The sequence below is a fragment of the Marmota marmota genome, unplaced genomic scaffold (assembly GCF_001458135.2).
Source record: "Marmota marmota marmota unplaced genomic scaffold, marMar, whole genome shotgun sequence".
Lineage (NCBI taxonomy): Eukaryota > Metazoa > Chordata > Mammalia > Rodentia > Sciuridae > Marmota > Marmota marmota.
In genome coordinates this window covers 1,093,717-1,112,172 of record NW_025999999.1, presented here as the reverse complement: position 1 = coordinate 1,112,172, position 18,456 = coordinate 1,093,717, and the positions used below count along the sequence as shown (strand labels likewise).

General features: G+C 34.7%; 1 protein-coding gene and 1 long non-coding RNA gene across 8 annotated transcripts in view; one reads left to right on the top strand and one right to left on the bottom strand.

The window, feature by feature from the left end:
- LOC107149732 (cytochrome P450 2C9-like) overlaps positions 1-8,263 on the top strand; it is a 103,890-nt gene extending 95,627 nt beyond the window's left edge. For all 7 annotated transcript variants that reach the window (XM_015494550.2, XM_048807041.1, XM_048807040.1 and 4 more), the window contains 2 exons: positions 4,840-4,981; positions 6,719-8,263. In XM_015494550.2, the coding sequence (XP_015350036.1) occupies positions 4,840-4,981; positions 6,719-6,900 (324 nt within the window). In that variant the 3' untranslated portion in view covers positions 6,901-8,263. The remainder of the gene's footprint in view (positions 1-4,839; positions 4,982-6,718) is intronic.
- LOC125617953 lies at positions 528-15,791 on the bottom strand. The gene is made up of 4 exons (XR_007349082.1): positions 15,559-15,791; positions 8,360-8,562; positions 870-1,041; positions 528-787 (listed from the first exon to the last, which is right to left on the bottom strand). It is a non-coding gene; the product is annotated as an uncharacterized LOC125617953 (long non-coding RNA).
- Between the last annotated feature and the right edge of the window lie 2,665 nt (positions 15,792-18,456).

Here is an 18,456-nt window from a genome sequence, read left to right as displayed (position 1 = left end):
TGGCTCACCACAATGTATCTTACAAATGAGCACAGGAGAAAAGTTCAAATGTTACCCCCTCCCAAAAAAAATCAGGTGATGAAAATTCTTCTTACCCTTATTTGATCATCATGTATATATCACACCATAATCAGTACATTTTTATAAAATAAATCCTCCCCCACTAAAAGCCCTAAGAACAAGCAATATATATATATATATATACATATATATATATATATATATATATATATATTAGTGCTGTCTCACTGAGCCAAAACTGATTTGAATTTCAGTGAATCAATTATATTCTTTTTATTCCACTTTTTAAAGAATAATCATTTATTTTGCTAAAAATATTCATGTATTTGATTGTATGATCTTATCCTACATTATCCCATTGGGAGTATCATGAATATCTGTAGTGCATATATCATAATGTCTTTCTAAAATGTTAAAAGGAGCAATTTCACCTCTAAGGCAGATGTTCATACTTAAGAACTGAATCAGAAAGGTAGGAGACAATAAAACTGCTGTCTCCACACACATCGCATGCACACATAATTTTGAAGCAATTTATGAAACAATTTTGAGAAGGATGACACTTCCTCTGAGATATATAAGGATCAATGATAATTACTGCATTAAGAGTATGCCTCTTTGTATTGGGGAGTTCTTATTTCTCATCCAGGAAAATGCAGAATCAAGATCACATTTGAATACATAAGTGTTAAAAGAAGTGTCACTTGTGTGAAAGAGTATTTCCACTTTGTCTCTTCTAAATGAATTGGGTACTGCCTTCTGTCAACTGCATCCAAAAAGAAAAAGAAAAGAAAAGTGAGACAGCTACTTAGAAATGCAAGTTACCTTAATCTAATAATTTATCTTACCCAAATGTACTGAGGACTTCAGTATGAACTCTAGCTCTGCAAGTCTTAGCTGTCATCTTGGGTAGATGTCCTATCCCTTTGAGTCTTGGCTTCTCATTGGCACGCTGTTGATGATACATTATTTTCTTCATTATGATACATTATTTGCTGTAAGAATTCAACCAGGTAATATCTGCAAAATAAAAGCTAATACTAGGAGATATCATTTTTGCCCACATCACTGATGCAGTTAAAGGCTGAAAAAACATTGTGTTGATGAAGTTTTGTATAAATTATCACTTTCATGTGCTGTTGGCAGGATTCTAAACTGGTACATCCATTTTTAAGAACAATATGGCAGTATGTATTACAATAAAAATGTAAATCAGGCGCAGTGGCTTACACCTGTAATCACAGCAGTTCAGGAGGCTGAGGCAGGAGGATTGAAAATTCAAAGTCAGCCTCAACAGCTTAGTGATGCTCTAGCAACTTAGCAAGATTCTGTCTCAAATAATAAAAAATAAAAAGAGCTAAGGCTGGGATGTGGTTCAGTTGTTAAGTACCCCTCATTTCCATCTCTGGTACCTATTAAAAAATGAAAAGAGAGGATGGGGTTGTGGCTCAGCAGTAGAACGCTAACCTAGCACATGAGAGGCTCTGGGTTTAACCCTCAGCACCACATAAAAATAAATAAATAAAATAAAAGTATTGTGGCCAACTATAACTTAAAAATTAAAAATATTTTTTCAAAAAAATGAAAAGAAAATATAAAATGCATATATTGTGATGTGGAAATCCTAATTATATATATATAATATATATATAATATGCAAACAGGAAAGTCCAATATGTTCTCACTACATAGTTGCTTGTCACAAAGAAATTTTACAAATTTCCCAAAGCCTATCAGCAGTGTAATAGTATATTCATATTATTTAGCATGTATCCTGTGGTTTATATGTCAGTATACCTATTTTTTTTATTAAATACAAAATGAAAATGTTGTGAAATACCTGCAATTTGAGTGAAAAAAATAGCAAACTAAGAAGTTGCATAGACCTGTTTCATACAGATTTGTCTTACACACATAGAATAATTATGAAGGAACATATTACTAATTGGTGGCACAGTTGTTTCTGAAAAGTCCAAATTAGGTTCTGTGGTAAAGTGAGAGGGATAATTACTTTTCACCATAAATTCATTTTGATACAATGCTTTGCTCTATTTTTTTAAAATTCATAGTTATAAATGACAGTAATTTTATTTTGGGTGCTCTTCAGCAGAAGAGTGGATAAAGAAAATGTGGTATATATACACAATGGAATATTCTTCAGTCTATTCTATTTTAATGACAGTTTAAGCAATGCAATGTAAATTCTCTCTCTCTCTTTTTTAACACTGGTCATTAAACCCAGGGTCTTGTGCATGCAAAGCAAGCATTCTACCATTGTGATACATACCCACTCTACAACTGACTCTCTTATGCGTACAATTCAATGAGTTGTGACAAATATATGTAATGATGTAACCACACAACAGTTAAGGTATAAGATTTTTATATTGCTGAGCATGATGATGTATAACTGTAGGCTCATCCACTCAGGAGGCTGAGGGAGGAGGATTGCTTGTGCCCACAATTTTGAAATCAGCCTAAGCAGCATAGTGAAATATTGTGCCCATGTATATAATTTGTGTATAATATGTCCATCACTACATAAAGTCCCTTCATCCTCCTATCACAACCAAGCATACTTCCTCACTTCCAGTCCCTGGTGACCACAGATCTACTTTGTACCTATGGTTTTGACTTATCATGAAAGTCATATGATAGAATATGACATAGAACAATACAGAATCAAATCTTTTATCTCTGGCAGTTTTACCTTCAAATATTCTTTCTCCAATAGTCTTCTTATATAGAATCAAGTTTATTTTTTAAAATATTTATTGGTGTATAATAATTATAAATAACAGAATGTTTCATTGTGGCTGATTCATAACAATTACAATTCATGCACATAACAATAACAACATTTTCATTCCCCAGTACCTTCCTGTGTCCTCCCCTCCTCCTTCCCCTGGTACCCTCTACACAATACTGGTGTCCCATATATTTTCATGCATCTCTGTTATTTTTTAAATGTTGCAGGACATGTTTAAGATTCATTTTCATTTACATATATTAGTAGTTCATTCCCTTTAGTATTGAGTACTATTCCACTACAATGAATACCATGAATGTTTTTTCTACTCACTCTTAAGAAGATGGATGATTTTGGTTGTTTCTAGTTTTGGTTTTTAAATGTAAGTAATATATCTGTGTAAAAATGTTGACATGGACTATATTTTTCTTTTCCATTAAGTAAATACCTAAGACTGAGATTATTGCATGATTTTTAACTTTATGCTAAACTGATATAATCAATTTTTTCTTTTACAATTTGTGCTTTATTTCCTATGTAAAAAAATATTTGCTAGCACAAGATTGCACAATATGCCCTTAAATTTTTTTTCTAGAATCAATCATTTTAGCTCCTGCAATTAAGTTGGTGATTCATTTCAGGTTAATTATTGGTGGTATAAAATAATGGTCATGAAATTCATTCCTTTGACTTCATTTTCTTGAGACAATATTTTTATGTTTCCTAGGCTCACTTCAAACCTCTGGGTTCAAACAATCATAATGCCTTAGGCTCCATACCAGATGGGGCTACAAGTACACGCCACATGCCCAGCTTATTTGTTTCTCTATGAAAAGTGTCCAGTTATTCCAATACAACTTTTTGAAAACATATCTGTCTTTATATCCTCAGGAAACATTTGTATATTCAGGAACCACCACATGACCCAGTACACCCCTCCTTGGCGTTTTTTCTAAAGAATTAAAGTCAGCATACTAAAGTGATACATGCATAGCCATGTATAATTCACAATAGTCAATATAAGCTCCAGCTTAAATATCCATCAACAGATGAATGGATAAAGAAAATGTGGTATATATACACAGTGGAGTTTTATTTATCCATAAAAATGTAATTATGTCATTTTCAGGAAAACATGGAAGCTGACAGCATTATGTTAAGCAAAATAAAAAACTCAGAAAGTCAAGGGACATTGTCTCCTGCTATCTGTAGATGTTAGAAAAAGCAAAAAGGAAAAAAAATCTATAGGAGATCTCATTATAATTGATGAAAGTCAGTGGAGAAGACAACAGAAACCAAAGGAGAGTTTAGAGGCGAGGAAAAGGAGAAGTACTAAGGGAATATTACTGACCAAATTATACTGTTAAATCATGTGCAAGTCTAAATGTAAAACAAAGATCACACTATATGTGTAATTTTAATGTACCAAAAAATGGGGGAAAAATAACCTCACATACTCATTAAAACAAAAATGGAATACTTAAAAAACTTTAGCCTTAATTTATGATCTTCACAAAATTGTTGAAAATGATGCTTACTTTAAATTTAGCATTGCTTTGCATTGGGGGTTGAAAACCCCCACAATAATTGTGGTGAAACCCCCACAATTATAAGGAGAATCAAATTGTGTGACCATTTTAAACATTTAGTTGGCTCTTGTTGTATTTTTTATTATCTCAGAATCCTCTTATAAACAATATCCAGGACATTTCAAGAGCCAAAAGAGACCCATTTTAAAGCAGAATTCTATACAAGATGTGGGAGAAGTGAAGTGACAAAATACAGTATTGAGTAGGGTCAAAGACCAGTGTCAAAGCTTGATGATAAGTAGAATAGAAGGTTTGGTGCTCAAGTACTCACTACTTCAAGTGCCACTGGGGGCACTTTAGCAAGGTCATAGACACTGGCCTTAAACTCATGCATTTTATTACTTCATTGCCTACCTGGAAACATCAATGCTCATCTTTGAACAAGGGTCTCTTCTCATAACATTTGGACTCAGTAAATTCCAACATTTCCTCCAGCTCCATGACTCTACAACTTGGTTTATATGTGTCTGTTCATTGCAGGGCACAACCATAATAACATCATTGACATCTGTGCTGCATGACAGCAAAGAATTCCCCAACCCAAAGAAGTTTGACCCTGGCCATTTCCTGGATGAGAGTGGCAAATTCAAGAAGAGTAACTACTTCATGCCTTTCTCAACAGGTAATAGAAATGTATTTCCATTGCTGCTTCAGGGGATAAAAAACCTTAATGGGATGAGTTAAACTGCTTATTTGTGGGCTGGTAGAAATGTTCTTTGCACATGATCAGGAACAAAACTACCAGTGCCCACATACTGTGCAAGACCAGGCTATAGCATCATTACTGGGTCTGATTACTGGGGTTTTGGGGAAAATTGACCTAGATCTTCCAAAGTAATAAAGCTAAGTGAGAGTGGATTGGTTCATGCCTCAAAATACAACACTGTACGCCCAGAACCCTTCTTAGATGATTAAATTCATCTCCACTGTCCTCATCTGCCCTGCAAAAAGTATCTAACTCCACAACCTTGGAAAGTATCTTCCATGTGGTGCCTCTCATTCCTCTGCTGAGCTCTGCAGATGATAAGTATCCAAGCACAGAATGGGCCACCAAAACCATCCCACACTCAGTTAGCTAAGCAGATGAAAAAATAGATTGTTGTAATCCAGTATGACTAGTCCTGAGGGAGAGAGAAGAAAGGATCAACTGGACATGGTGGTAGAGGGAGAAAATGCCTCCTGCCTGTTCTCTCATACCACACAGTAAGGCATAAAATGGATTGAGTGACATTCAAATGGAAGAAAGGGCATTAGAACTGCCTCAGAAGAAGCAAAGGAAAAGGACTGAAGAGAGGCAGGCATTTTAAGGGAGACAATGAACAATAGTACTAGGATATTTGCTCTTCATGAAGGATGCCAGAGTTTTGTGACTGGTAAATGATGGTCAGCAAACCTTGGGAGTAGGGTAGATTATCCTTTAAGGACACCAGAGCATCTTGATCTCCCTACATCTAGTTCCTCCTTGGAATACAGGGTCCTTCACACCTGAATTGTGTGCTGAGTCTCTGGCATATCATTACCAAAATTTATTCTTTGATCCTTCAGGCTTTCTAGTAGGTCTAGCAAGAACTGAGCCCTACCTTAATGGAACTCCTATTTCAGGAGGCTAGGAAAATTGTAATAATTCAAATAATCTATGCTTCGTTGCTGAGTAAAGCCAAAGAGTATGAAAATCTATAGCCTGGAGGAATCACAAAGAGTGCAAAAGAAAAATGGCATTTGATATAGGATCTGAGAGATGTATGAAGTGCATCCTAGTCAAAGGAACAGCAGCATGAGATAAAGCTTGAAACTGCCTTGCATGTTTAAGACTGATGAGGTCCTTCAGATTTGATGAATGGAAGATGATTGTGGAACATCAGACTTGGAACAGGGAACACAAGTAATCAGCATGTGTTTCTGGGAATAGATTTTATGGAAACAGGAAATGTCAAAAGAACAATTTTAATATGGACATGGTCAATAAAGTTCTTGGTATGGAGCTGATGCTCACTAATATTAAGAGAATGAAGAGTGTTGATAAATTATTAGGTGGACAACAGGTGTGTTCCTTCTGTTTAATCAGTCATCCTTTATATTTAGTCTTTTAAAATATTTTTTGTAAGTGGACACAATACCTTCATTTAATTAATATTTTTATGTGGTGCTGAGAATCAAACAGTGCCTCATATGTGCTAGGCAAATGTTCTATCATTGAACTACAACCCCCGCCCTATATTTACTCTTTTTCCATTGATCCATCCATTGATCCATCTGTCCATCCACTCAATCATCATCTATAATGACTTTGCATTTTTCTTTTGCTAGTCAAAAATATACTGTTCCAAGAGTATTTATTCTCTCTCTTGGATATTTTCAGGAAAACGGATTTGTGCAGGAGAAGGTCTGGCACACATGGAACTGTTCTTATTCCTGACCACCATTTTACAGAATTTTCACCTGAAGTCTGTGGTTGACCCAAAAGATCTTGATACCACCCCAGTTGTCAATGGATTTGTCTCTGTGCCACCCACATGCAAGCTCTGCTTCATTCCTGTTTGATGAAGAGCAGCCTGTCTCCCTGCTGATGTGCTGTCATCTGGAATCTCCCCTTTGGTGCATGCTCCGCCTCTGTCTCTATTAGGCATGCCTTCTCTGACCTGCTTCTCTCCACCCTTTTTCTTTGAATTCCAGTGAACGTCCAAACCCATTGGAGACAGTTTCCTCAGCTGTCAAAAATGCATGCTTCCTATTCACTTATAACACTCTGTATTTTAACATTTTTGTGCTTCGTTACTATGATATATCACTATTAAATCAAAGAAAACCTTGGGAAATTATGTAAAGTGAAATAAGTCAAGCATAGCAAATTAAAATCACATGGTTTCACTTTTATCTGTAATACAAAAAAAATCAATCTCTTATAATAGTGATAAGTAATGGTTACCAGAACTTAGGAAAGGGTGACAATGTGAGTGGATGCACAAAGAGAAGAAGGTAGTTAAAGGTACAAAGATTTAGGCAGACAGGAGGAATGAGTTCTAATGATCTAGTGTAGAACATGTTGACTGTGTTCCCAATAATGCTGCATACTTCAAAATTCCTGAAAGCGAGATATTAAATACCGTGCCCACAAATAAAGGACAAGTATTTGAGACAATTACCATGTTAATTATCCTGATTTAATCACTGGACTATGTATACATGTATCATAGTTTCACAATATACCCCCACAGTGCATATGATCACTACTTGTCAACCAAAAAATATATGGAGGTAGATTAAAAATAAAATTGCAAATGAAAACTACATTGTATCCATTTTTAACACTCTTAATTGGTAAAGAAGTTGTTGCTCAGTTATACAGTGCTTGCCTAGCATGTGTGAGGCACTGGGTTCAATTCTCAGCACCTCATATAAATAAAAAATAAAACTCCATCAACAATAAAAATTTATATATATATATATATATATATATATATATATATATATTAATCAGGTGTTGATAGAAGGATGGTACAATAGGCAGCCTTATATCCTAACAGAATGACAATTTCTCAGATGCTACTCTTAGTATCTTACACGAAAATTTATAATCTTCCCTTCACCACATCCTTCCCCATAGTTCAACTTCTGATTTCCCTACCCTGCTTTTGCCCTTTGCTCTTTTATCTTTTTTTACTTACTCTTTCTAATAAACCTTTGAGATAAATACTATTTGTATTAGGTACCATTACTGCCTTAATAAATTACCACAATAGAATGACTGATCAACATGCATTAACTATGTTATAGTTCTCAGGTTCAAAGATCCAATGTCATCTCCTCTGGGATAAGATGATTCTGTCAGCCAGGATGGTCCCTTTTGAAGGCTCTAGGGGATATAAATTTGCCTAATTTTTTCATCTTGTAGAGGCTGCCAGCATCCCTTGGCTTCTGTGTCCTTTGTCACATCAATTGAACATTAGTCACATCGCATCTGCTCTCCCCTTATATCCTCTCCTTTTCCTTTTATACAAACCTTATTGATCCTGGGTGTGTTGGTCCACTCCGATGATCCCATTGCCTCAGGAGTCTGAGGTGGAATGATCATAAGTTGACAGCCTCAGCAAGGGAGGCCCTAAGCATCTTGGAGAGATCCTGTCTTAAAATAATAGATCAAGAGTTCTGGGGAGTAGCTTGGTGGTTAAGCATGCTTGAGTTCAATCTCTGGTAACAATGCCCCTGCAAACAAACAAAACCTTGATGATTACATTGAATATACCTGCATGACACAGGAGAATCTATCCAAGTTATGACCCTTGACATAATCACACCTACAGTGTCCCGTTTATCATGTAAAGTAACAAATTCATGGTTTCAAAGGTTTTGAGGATTAAGATCAAGATGGTGTGGGGTGTGAAGTTATTATTAAGCCTATGACATTATTATTATATTGCATTACTACCAAGATAATTCAGACAAGGCTTTGTTAAGTATATTGTTGGAGATCAGACATCAGAACAAGGAAGTGAACCCCAGGGTCATGTGTCTTCAAAAGGAAGGTTTCTAATCAGTTGATTTTAATTTTTATTAGGCTCAACATGTTTTAATTTTATGTCTTTATTGTCAGGAATTTGATATACAGTTAATATTTATTAATATTTAATGGAGAGGGAATATATTTTCAGATTTCAAAGGGAAGAAACCAGACTTAATACCAAGGATCATGATTCAGGAAGGAATGCAATTTTTTAAAAGCATCACAGTGCACTAAGAATTTAGTAGACATAGGCCATGAGAAATATTTTTTTTTTTTTTGCGGGGGCACTGGAAGTTGTTGGGAATATAGGCATGCAGCTCAGCAGCAGAATGTCTTGAGGATTCTATGAAAAACTATTTAAAATCTAGAAATCTAAGCTCACCAACTTTCAACCAATTAATAAGAAAATATCAGGAAATTGATTTCCTGTATTAAGGGTCTTCAGAGAAAAATACAGAGAATTAAATGATAGATATCTATAGATGAAAAATAGATGACAAGGAGTTTATTACAGGAATTGTCTCACTCAGTTGTGGAGACTAAAGAATTCCATGCTAGGTGACCTGTAGTCTGGAGAACAAGGAAAGCCAGTGGTGTGACTCAGTGCAAGTCTAAGAGCCTGAGCAGAGAAATGCTCTTTTGAAAACACCCCCAAGGGCTTAACCAGAAATTATGCAATTGAGTATCACTTAATCCAGTGAAGTTCATATCTAAAATTAACCATTGCGTCTCCCATACACTTTTTGGGGGGTTGAGGGGTGGTGTTATTTAGAACAAGAGAACAAAAGAAGACAAAAGAGAAGCTGGATGCAGACTATAAGTTCGAACATGATTGTCACTTTTGTATTTAATTTTGTATGTGCTTTACATGTAAAATTAAGAAATAAAATGAGTAAAATAAAACCATGTTAACATATCACTTTAAAAAAAGAAAAAGAAGCATGTCAGAGACTGTGGAGTGTAGGTCAAAGAGGGAGGAGGGGAAAAATTTGATTTATGGATACTAAGATATAGATTGGAGAAATAAGTCCTGGCATTTTGTTGTGCAACACAGTGATGATAGATAATGTACTGCTCATTTCAAAACAGCTAGAAGAATGGATTTGGAATATTTTCATCACTAATAAATGATAAATATTTGAGAAGACAGATATTTCTACCTTGATTTGAATACTACACAAAATACACAGATATCAAAACATGATAAATACGTGTGATTCTTAAGTGTCAACTAAAAATGATATGTAAACAAAGCATTGCCAGAACAGGTTTAGGGAACATCTTCCCCATATATCCCTCCAGTAGTTTTATGGTTTCAGGTCTTCCATTTGTCTTGAATCTATTTGGAATTGATTTTGTGTGTAATGTTAGAAGCAAGTCTAATTGCATTTGTGTTTTGCATACAAAACACATGCACACTTTTCCAAATGATATTCAATGACGAGACTATTTTTTTTTACCTTTTGTGAATGATTATTCAACTGTATGTGGGTAGGTGTATTTCCTGGACTCTCCATGGATCCATAGGTGTATGTGTCTGCTTTATGCCTGCACTGACATGTGTTGTTTACTGTAGCTGTGTACATAGTTTGAAGCCTCCAGATTTCTTGCATAAGATAACACATTTTACTCATAATCTTTTGAGGTTCTATGCAAATTTTAAGACTTGGAAAATTTCTGTGAAAAATACCCTTGTTTTTTCATAGAGTTTGCATTGAATCTATACATCACCTCAAGTAGTGACAATAATAATTCTTCCAATCCGTGAACCTGGATTATTTTTCCATGTATTTCTGTCTTCTTCAAATTCTTTCATTGATTTTTTTTTATATTTCAGCATGCAGATTTTTCACCTCCTTGTTTAAATTTATTGCTGAATAGTTTATTTTTTCTCATGGTGTTGGAAATGAAATACTTTCTTGATTCCTTTTTCAGTTGTTATTAAAAATGCTGCTAAATTTTGTATGTTATTTGTGCATCCCAATTATTTAGAATCCATTTATTAATTTTAATTGTCTTCATATGAAGTTTAGAGTTTTCCATAACCGAGACTCTTTTGCTTCTTTCTTTTTGATTTCTCTGCCTTTTAGGTCTTTATGTTGCTTATTTTTCTGGTTGGACTTCAGCTCTATGCTGAATAAAGGTGGCAGACTGTCCATTTCTGTCTTTTCCACAATTTTTGAGAAAAATCTTTCAACTTTCACCATAGAACATAATATTAGATATTGGTTAGTGGCCATGAGTGTTCTGTGATAAATTCCTTCTGTAACATGTGTTTTTGAACGTTTCATCATGAAAGGGTTTGAAATATGCCAAATGCTTTTTCTGCGCCTATTGAAATGGTCCTGTGTTTCTTGTCTTTATCCTGTTAACATGATGTATCACATTTATTGACTTATGCACGTTGGATCATCCTTGGTTGTCTGGGATGAATCCTACTTGATAACAGTAGATGATCCCTTTAATGTGCTGGAGCACAGAAAGATGTAGTTAAAATGCAAATGCTCTTTCTAGCATTGGAGAAGTGATTTTTGAGTGTTGGTGGCCTCTTGAGTTTCCTGAAGTTTTTTCATTTGTAGATATTTCTCTTAATGTGGTTCTTGAGAAAAAGGAGATTAAGACTTGAATATCGTAATTCACCATCTCAACAACAATCTGTCTCATAGGTTCCTCTCATCATGAGGTACAGTTTTCTTCTTCAGAGAGATTTAATTTTGATGGCTATAAAAATACTTACAAGTCATACATCAGATCACATTTTTAATGAACCAATAAATACCCCATTTAAAATATAGTGTTTGCACAATTTTTTATAATTTTAACTTTAAACCTTTTTCAGATATCATTTCATTTTATTTTATTATTTCTTACTCCCTTCCTTTGTGCAAGATTGTTGTGTATGTATGTGTGTGTGTGTGTGTGTGTGTGTGTTTTCTCAAAGTATGAATAGGTTCAACATATGTATATATCCATTTAATTTTAATTTCTCATTGTGTTTTTCTGCACCTGTTTTTTATTTAATTGCACTTTCAGGATACTTAAACTTCAGGCAAAAAAAAATAACAGCAAATGACCAAAACTACACCCCAACTACTGGAACTTCCAATTTAGAACTCTGCACCACTCCCATTACAGGAATTTACAATTTGTCAGCACTCCTCAGTGGATCCCACCCTACACTAGAAGAATGGAAGCTGAGAGTTACTACAACAAAGTGGCTCCTAGCCACAAAGTCTGGCAGATAGCTAAGTCATGAACACAAAGATGTTTCGCTTAAAAATGCCCAAACCTTGACCCTGGGGTTACAAAGCAAAAAATAAATATGAAGAATGAAAATACTTCTCTGCCAACAGTGGAAACAAGTCTTTTATTTCTCATTTATATATTTTCCCTCCTGGTGCACCTCATTTAAAATACAGTATTTGCACATTTTTTATAATTTTAACTTTAAACTTTTTTTCAGATATCATTTCATTTTATTTTATTCTTTCTTACTCCATTCCTTTGTGCAAGATTGGTGTGTGAGTATGTGTGTATGTGTGTGTTTTCTCAAAGTATGAATAGGTTCAACATACGTATATACCCATTGAATTTTAATTTCTCTTTGTGTTTTCCTGCACCTGTTTTTATTTAGTTTTGGTTTAACATAAGAGGGATATATTCATACATGGGTTTGAATTTTTTTGATCTTAAATTTGCTTGTTTGTACCTTGATTTTTGTCCCTATTATTGCCCCTTCTTCACTCCCTTTCCCCAATAACAGTTAATTTTTCCTCTTCTCTCTTCTACTTTTTAATTTGTAAACTACTCACAGTCAACATTTGTTATCTATTTTCTGCTTCTACTGTATTCACCTTTTAAAACACTTCAAACTTTCTCTTGCCATTCTAACCTCTTCACACAAAAAAGTTATCATTTCAATAAATATAGAATTATATAGTTTATGCAATTCCTACCTCATTCTTATTGTTATGCTTATTAATACAGCTGACAATGTAGTAGACCCCTGCTATCTAATAACTGATCTGGACATTTGTCTTAAAGCTGAACATCTGTTGGTAATAGTGCTATATCTTGCTCAGTGATTTCTCTTGGTGGTGTTGGAAAGTGAGTGAGTCTCTTCAAGTTTATAGAGTAGACATCCTGCTCTCATACTCACACCTCACACCAGTAACAAGGAGTATCACCCTATACATGTTCTAGGCCCACCTCAGCCTCAACATTACTTCAATACATAGAATTGATGAGGCAAAAACCTCAAACCAACAATCAGGCCCAACCAGGATTGACCAGAGAGGGACCTCAGGTCACACCCCTGGACCTACTCATAAAACAAAAACAGAGAGAAATGCCAAAACAAAAAAAGATAACATACAAAAGGACATAATTATAAAAGAGAAAGGTACATCCATCTCAACTGAAGTGCAAGTTGAAGACCTCTGAAAACAAGGAAATAAACAAATCTTCCCCACAAATTCACAATCCAACAAAGGATCCTATTGATATGAAAGTGAGTGAAATTCCAGAGAAAGATGATAAAAGACTGATTATTAAACTGTTCAATAATCTAAAAGTAGACCAAAGGAATGAATTAAGAGAAAGAATTCAAGGGTTAAAAGACAATTTCAATAAAGAAATAGAGATATTAAAAAGAAACTAGTCAAAATTCTTGGTAATGAAAGACACACTGAATCAAATTAAAATTCACTGAAAACATCACAAACAGATCATATTGTGTACAAAATCACCGAAAATGAGCATGAAACAATGCAGGGCAAAGGCACTTCAGACTTATGACACTTATTAAACTTAAATGTTTCTTTTCATCCCAAATGCATTGTTTCATTACACTCCCTCTAACAATGGAAAACTATGAAATGCAATATAAACATCAAAATTCACATAGAGTATTTACTGTGCAACAATCTCTTTTAATAATCTGCCTCCTGGGGCTGGGGATGTGGCTCACTTGGTAGCGTGCTCGCCTGGCATGTGTGCGGCCCGGGTTCGATCCTCAGCACCACATACAAACAAAGATGTTGTGTCTGCTGAAAACTAAAAAATAAATATTAAAAAATTCTCTCTCTCTCTCTCTTTAAAAAAAATCTTCCTCCTCTATATATTTAATTAAAAATTAAGGATTAATTTATTTACCCTTTACAAGCCAGGAGCATCAACATACTTACATTAGTTAAGGATTTGCTGATGTTTTCAGCATCTATTTGCAGGATATTCCCAAGCACTGGGAAAGGCATGGGTCTTGGTGGGAGTCTCCCTCTCCCAGATCTCTGTCTCCATAGTGAGAGGAGAGGCATATAGGAGAGATTGAGCACCAGGACCACAACTGGATCCACTGAGGCCTTCCTCCTTTACTAAGACAACTGTGACCTTTCAAATCAATGTAAAGTTTGATAGTCCTCTGCCGCAAAATAGCTGGGGGGTGACGAGCAACTTGTGTACATTGATACAGCAGGAGTGAGAGCCATTTATTGTAGGAAAACAGAGGTATTTATACATTCCACAGAGCTTATCTTAATTAGCATAAACTAGATACATCAGTCAACCAATAAGGAATCTCCACACTTAATGGCTCGCTGGCCTTACTTCACAAACCACTCTCTCTGGCAAAATGCCAGGCACCATCCAGACTTGTTTACAGACCTTAACAGTCCTCCCTGTTAATCAGAATGTGTCCTATTGACATAAACAACTAAGCCAATCAACTAGATAAGTTCTGATCCCCTCTGAGGTTAAATTGGTAACCTGATAAAGATAAAAAAAAAAATGTTGTTTACTTTGCTCACTTTCCCAAAATTCTATCCATAACAATCTAGTTCAGCGACTCTGGGATAGATCCCAGGAATAATCAGGAATAAAACAAACAAACAGACAACAAACAAAGCAACATGCATACAATCTCTGGTGCTAGCAATATGCAGCTAGAATTAAGAAAAAATGGAGATATGATCCAAAACATTGCTCAACATTCTGGAGTATCAGGCTGACAACTGGCTGGAAATTCAAGATTTGGGGGAAATAAGTGTATCTCTGACTTTTATATAAAAATATTGAACTTATAATACTTCATAAAACAAGATTATTTGTCTTTGAAAATCAAGCCTTTTAAATGTTTTAAAATTCTAAACTAACATCACAACTACCTAAACATAAACTAGCTAGAACAACTTAAGCATTTTGAAATACCAAACATCCATCATCATGTAACTAAGTAATGTACATAGCATTTGTTATTTAGGACCCCAGCCCCCCAAATCCTGGGAAGAAGAGAGCAGAGATTATTATTTTTTATTTGACAAATGGGCAGAGATTCTGTGAGCATGGGAGACCTTCATTCACACAGCTCACAGGGATGTGAACTGGAATTTGAATGAGCTCCAATGCCCATAATGGTGTGCTATGGCTTACATCAGAGCTGTCTCCAAACCCACCTTAGAAGAGTAAAGCAAACACCACACTGACTCTGTTCATAGACCAACAAGCTTCCCCTAAAATCAGTACCCATTATTCCACCCAAGGATAATTGGGTCATAGATTCTACAAAAGAAAGAGGCACAGAAGAGCTTTTCCCCTCCTTCATCACCATAGACATGAAACTTATGCAGCAGAACTGAGGAAGAGATAATCTCAGAGAATTTAGGGGGGGAGCTTGAGAAACTATGGCTCTGCCAATCTCTCACCTCTTCCAGATGGGACTGCTTCTGTTCCTGTTTCATATGTGCTTGTCAGATGTAATGGAATGAAAAATATTAGACCATAAGCAATAATATTAGAGACATAAAAAAGAGGCATGTGATTTAGAGGTGAATAGGAGAAAGAGAGTATTCCAAACAGACTTCTGGCACAGAAGAAACAACATGCAAATTGAAATATGAGACTTCATTTGGTAGTCATGAATTGCAGGTCATTGGATTGATGACAACTACTAGATTACTAATGGTAATGCTTTACAAAAATGTGTCCTATAAAGATACCGTGGTATTTGTTTTAAATTGGCAACATTATTATTTACAATCAATTTAGTAAGGAACATTGCTGTCAAGACCCCAGTTACATAATGTTTAATGCTCATGTGTACAGGTATTCTCAAAATTGACATGCAATTTCACACACACATATCATTTTTTATTTTCTTAATTACCTTTAGCTAAAGTGAAATTTTTCCCATTAAGAAATGAGGAAGCTGGGCCTCAGTGATGCAATGCCTTGGCCAAGGGCACACAGACTGCACATGGTAGAGGTAAGACTGGGCACTATATGCCCTAATGTTATAGTTTCCTCAAAGTAGAAATACAGTTCAAACAAGTTCAGTGTTTCCTGAAGGTGCTTTATATTGCAGTACTGCCTGATTACACTAATCAGTGATTTTCAAAATAGTCATTAACTTAATAATTGCAGCATTCATTGCTTAAAAGGGCATCATACAAGTTTGATTTTTTAACCTTTAGAATTTGCCTTAACTCAGGCCTTGATAAACTTTTTATCCATGTGAAGGTGAAGTAGCAATTTGCTATGTGACTCACAGAACTGTGACCTCTAAACTAACTATTTCAGGCTCTTAATACAGATAAAACCACATGAAACTCCCGACTTACTCATTTTCTTTTTTTAGAGATAATCACATATCACATCAAAATTATGGGACATAGCAAAAGCAGTACAAAGAAGGAAGTTTATAGCAATGAGTGCCTATGTAAAAAAGTCCATTTCAAATACGAAACCCAATGATGCATCTCAGGTACCTAATAAAGCAAGAGGAAACTAAATTCAAAATTAATAGAAGGAAAGAAATAACAAAAATCAGACTAGAAATAAATGAAGTAGACATTTAAAGATACAAAAAAATCAATGAAAAATTTTAGAGATAAAATCAACAAACCCTTAGCTAAACTAAGATTAAAAAAGAGAAGATATGGGTAAATAAAATTAAAGATGAAAAATGTAGACATTACAATTTGTATCACAGAAATACAAAGCTCATTCAAGAGTATTATAAAAAAAAAGTATAAGATGATAAATGGAAAACCAATGGACATGGTTAAATTTCTGAAGACATATTGCCTACCCAAATTGAATTATGATCCATAAAGTCCACAAACAGACCAATAATTGGTAGCAAAATTTAAAAAACAAAACATTTCCCATCAAATTTCAAGATACAATGACTTCACTATGGAATTCTATCAAGTTCTCACAGAAGAACTAAAAGCAATTTTTTTTTTCAAACACTTCAAAGGCAGGGTACTCTTTCTTCTATGTGGCCAGCATCATACTGGTTAAAATGGGGGTCAAAAAAATCTTAATTTTTTAACCTTTAGAATTTGCATAAATCCAGGACACAATGAATTCTTTTTTCCAGGGCAAGCAGAAACTAACTTGCTTCCTGACTCACAGAGATCTGATGCTCAAACTAATCAAATCAGGCTCTAATCTCTGATAGAACCACACTGACTTATTTTAAATTAAAAAATCTGATAGCTATCTTGGCATCATTAACTTATTCTTTATGAGATGAATGTTTCTGCATGTTTATCTTTATTGTGGCACTATTCACAACAGCTAGGATAAGGAATCAATTTAGATGCCCATAAACAAATGAGTGGATAGAGACAATGTGGTATGTGTACACAATGGGATACTATGTATTCTCAAAGAAGAGTGAAATCCTATGATTGTAGCAAAATGGATGGAATGACAAGTCATTATTTTAAGTGAAATAAGCCAGACACAGAAAAACAAGTACTATCATATATTGAATCTTAGAAAGGTCAATTTGAATTTACAATAGTGATTACTAAAGGTTGGATTACAATGGGAAAGAAGAAGAGTAATAAAGGGAAGTGGGATTTGATTAACATATGATATGTACAAGTGATAAAATATCACTTGAACCATGCTAATGTAAAGAATTGATACATGTTAAAATGTATACACAGAAATGCAAACAGAGACAGAAGCAATTTCAGAGATCAACTGGCTTAGTGCATTAAGTTTGGTAATAGGGTATTGGTACCATAGTAAGGTGAAATGTCACCAAGGATTTAGTATAAGACCTTGTTTCAGAACCCAGGTCTTATGGATTCTAAAATACCAATCAAAGGGATTTCTCATAACTGCCTAAATGAATGGACAGGAGGCCTTAACATGAAGCCCTTCACAGATACAGATGCATCAATCTCTATTGGCTAGAGCTGTTTGCTTTTATGTAAACATTTTCATTAAATAATAATTTCAACATAACTACAAATGAAGAGTCTGAAGGTTTCCAACATGTGAAAGTGATAAATGTTTGAGGAAGTGAAAATGGGAATTATTGTAATGAAAATTGCACATTTTGTATGTATTGAATTATCATACTGTACCTCATAAATATTAACAGATATGATGTGGCAATTCAAGACAAATTTAAAGAAAGATATAGGAAGCAGTGGGAATAGTACTTCTTGCCAAGATGAGTGACAGAACTAATTTATTGAAATTTAATATTGGATGGTCAGAGAGTCTGAAATTCTGGTGTTTTGAACAGAGGATAAGAAAGGGTGCATTGGAGCCAAATTAATGGCAGTAGCAGTTATTGG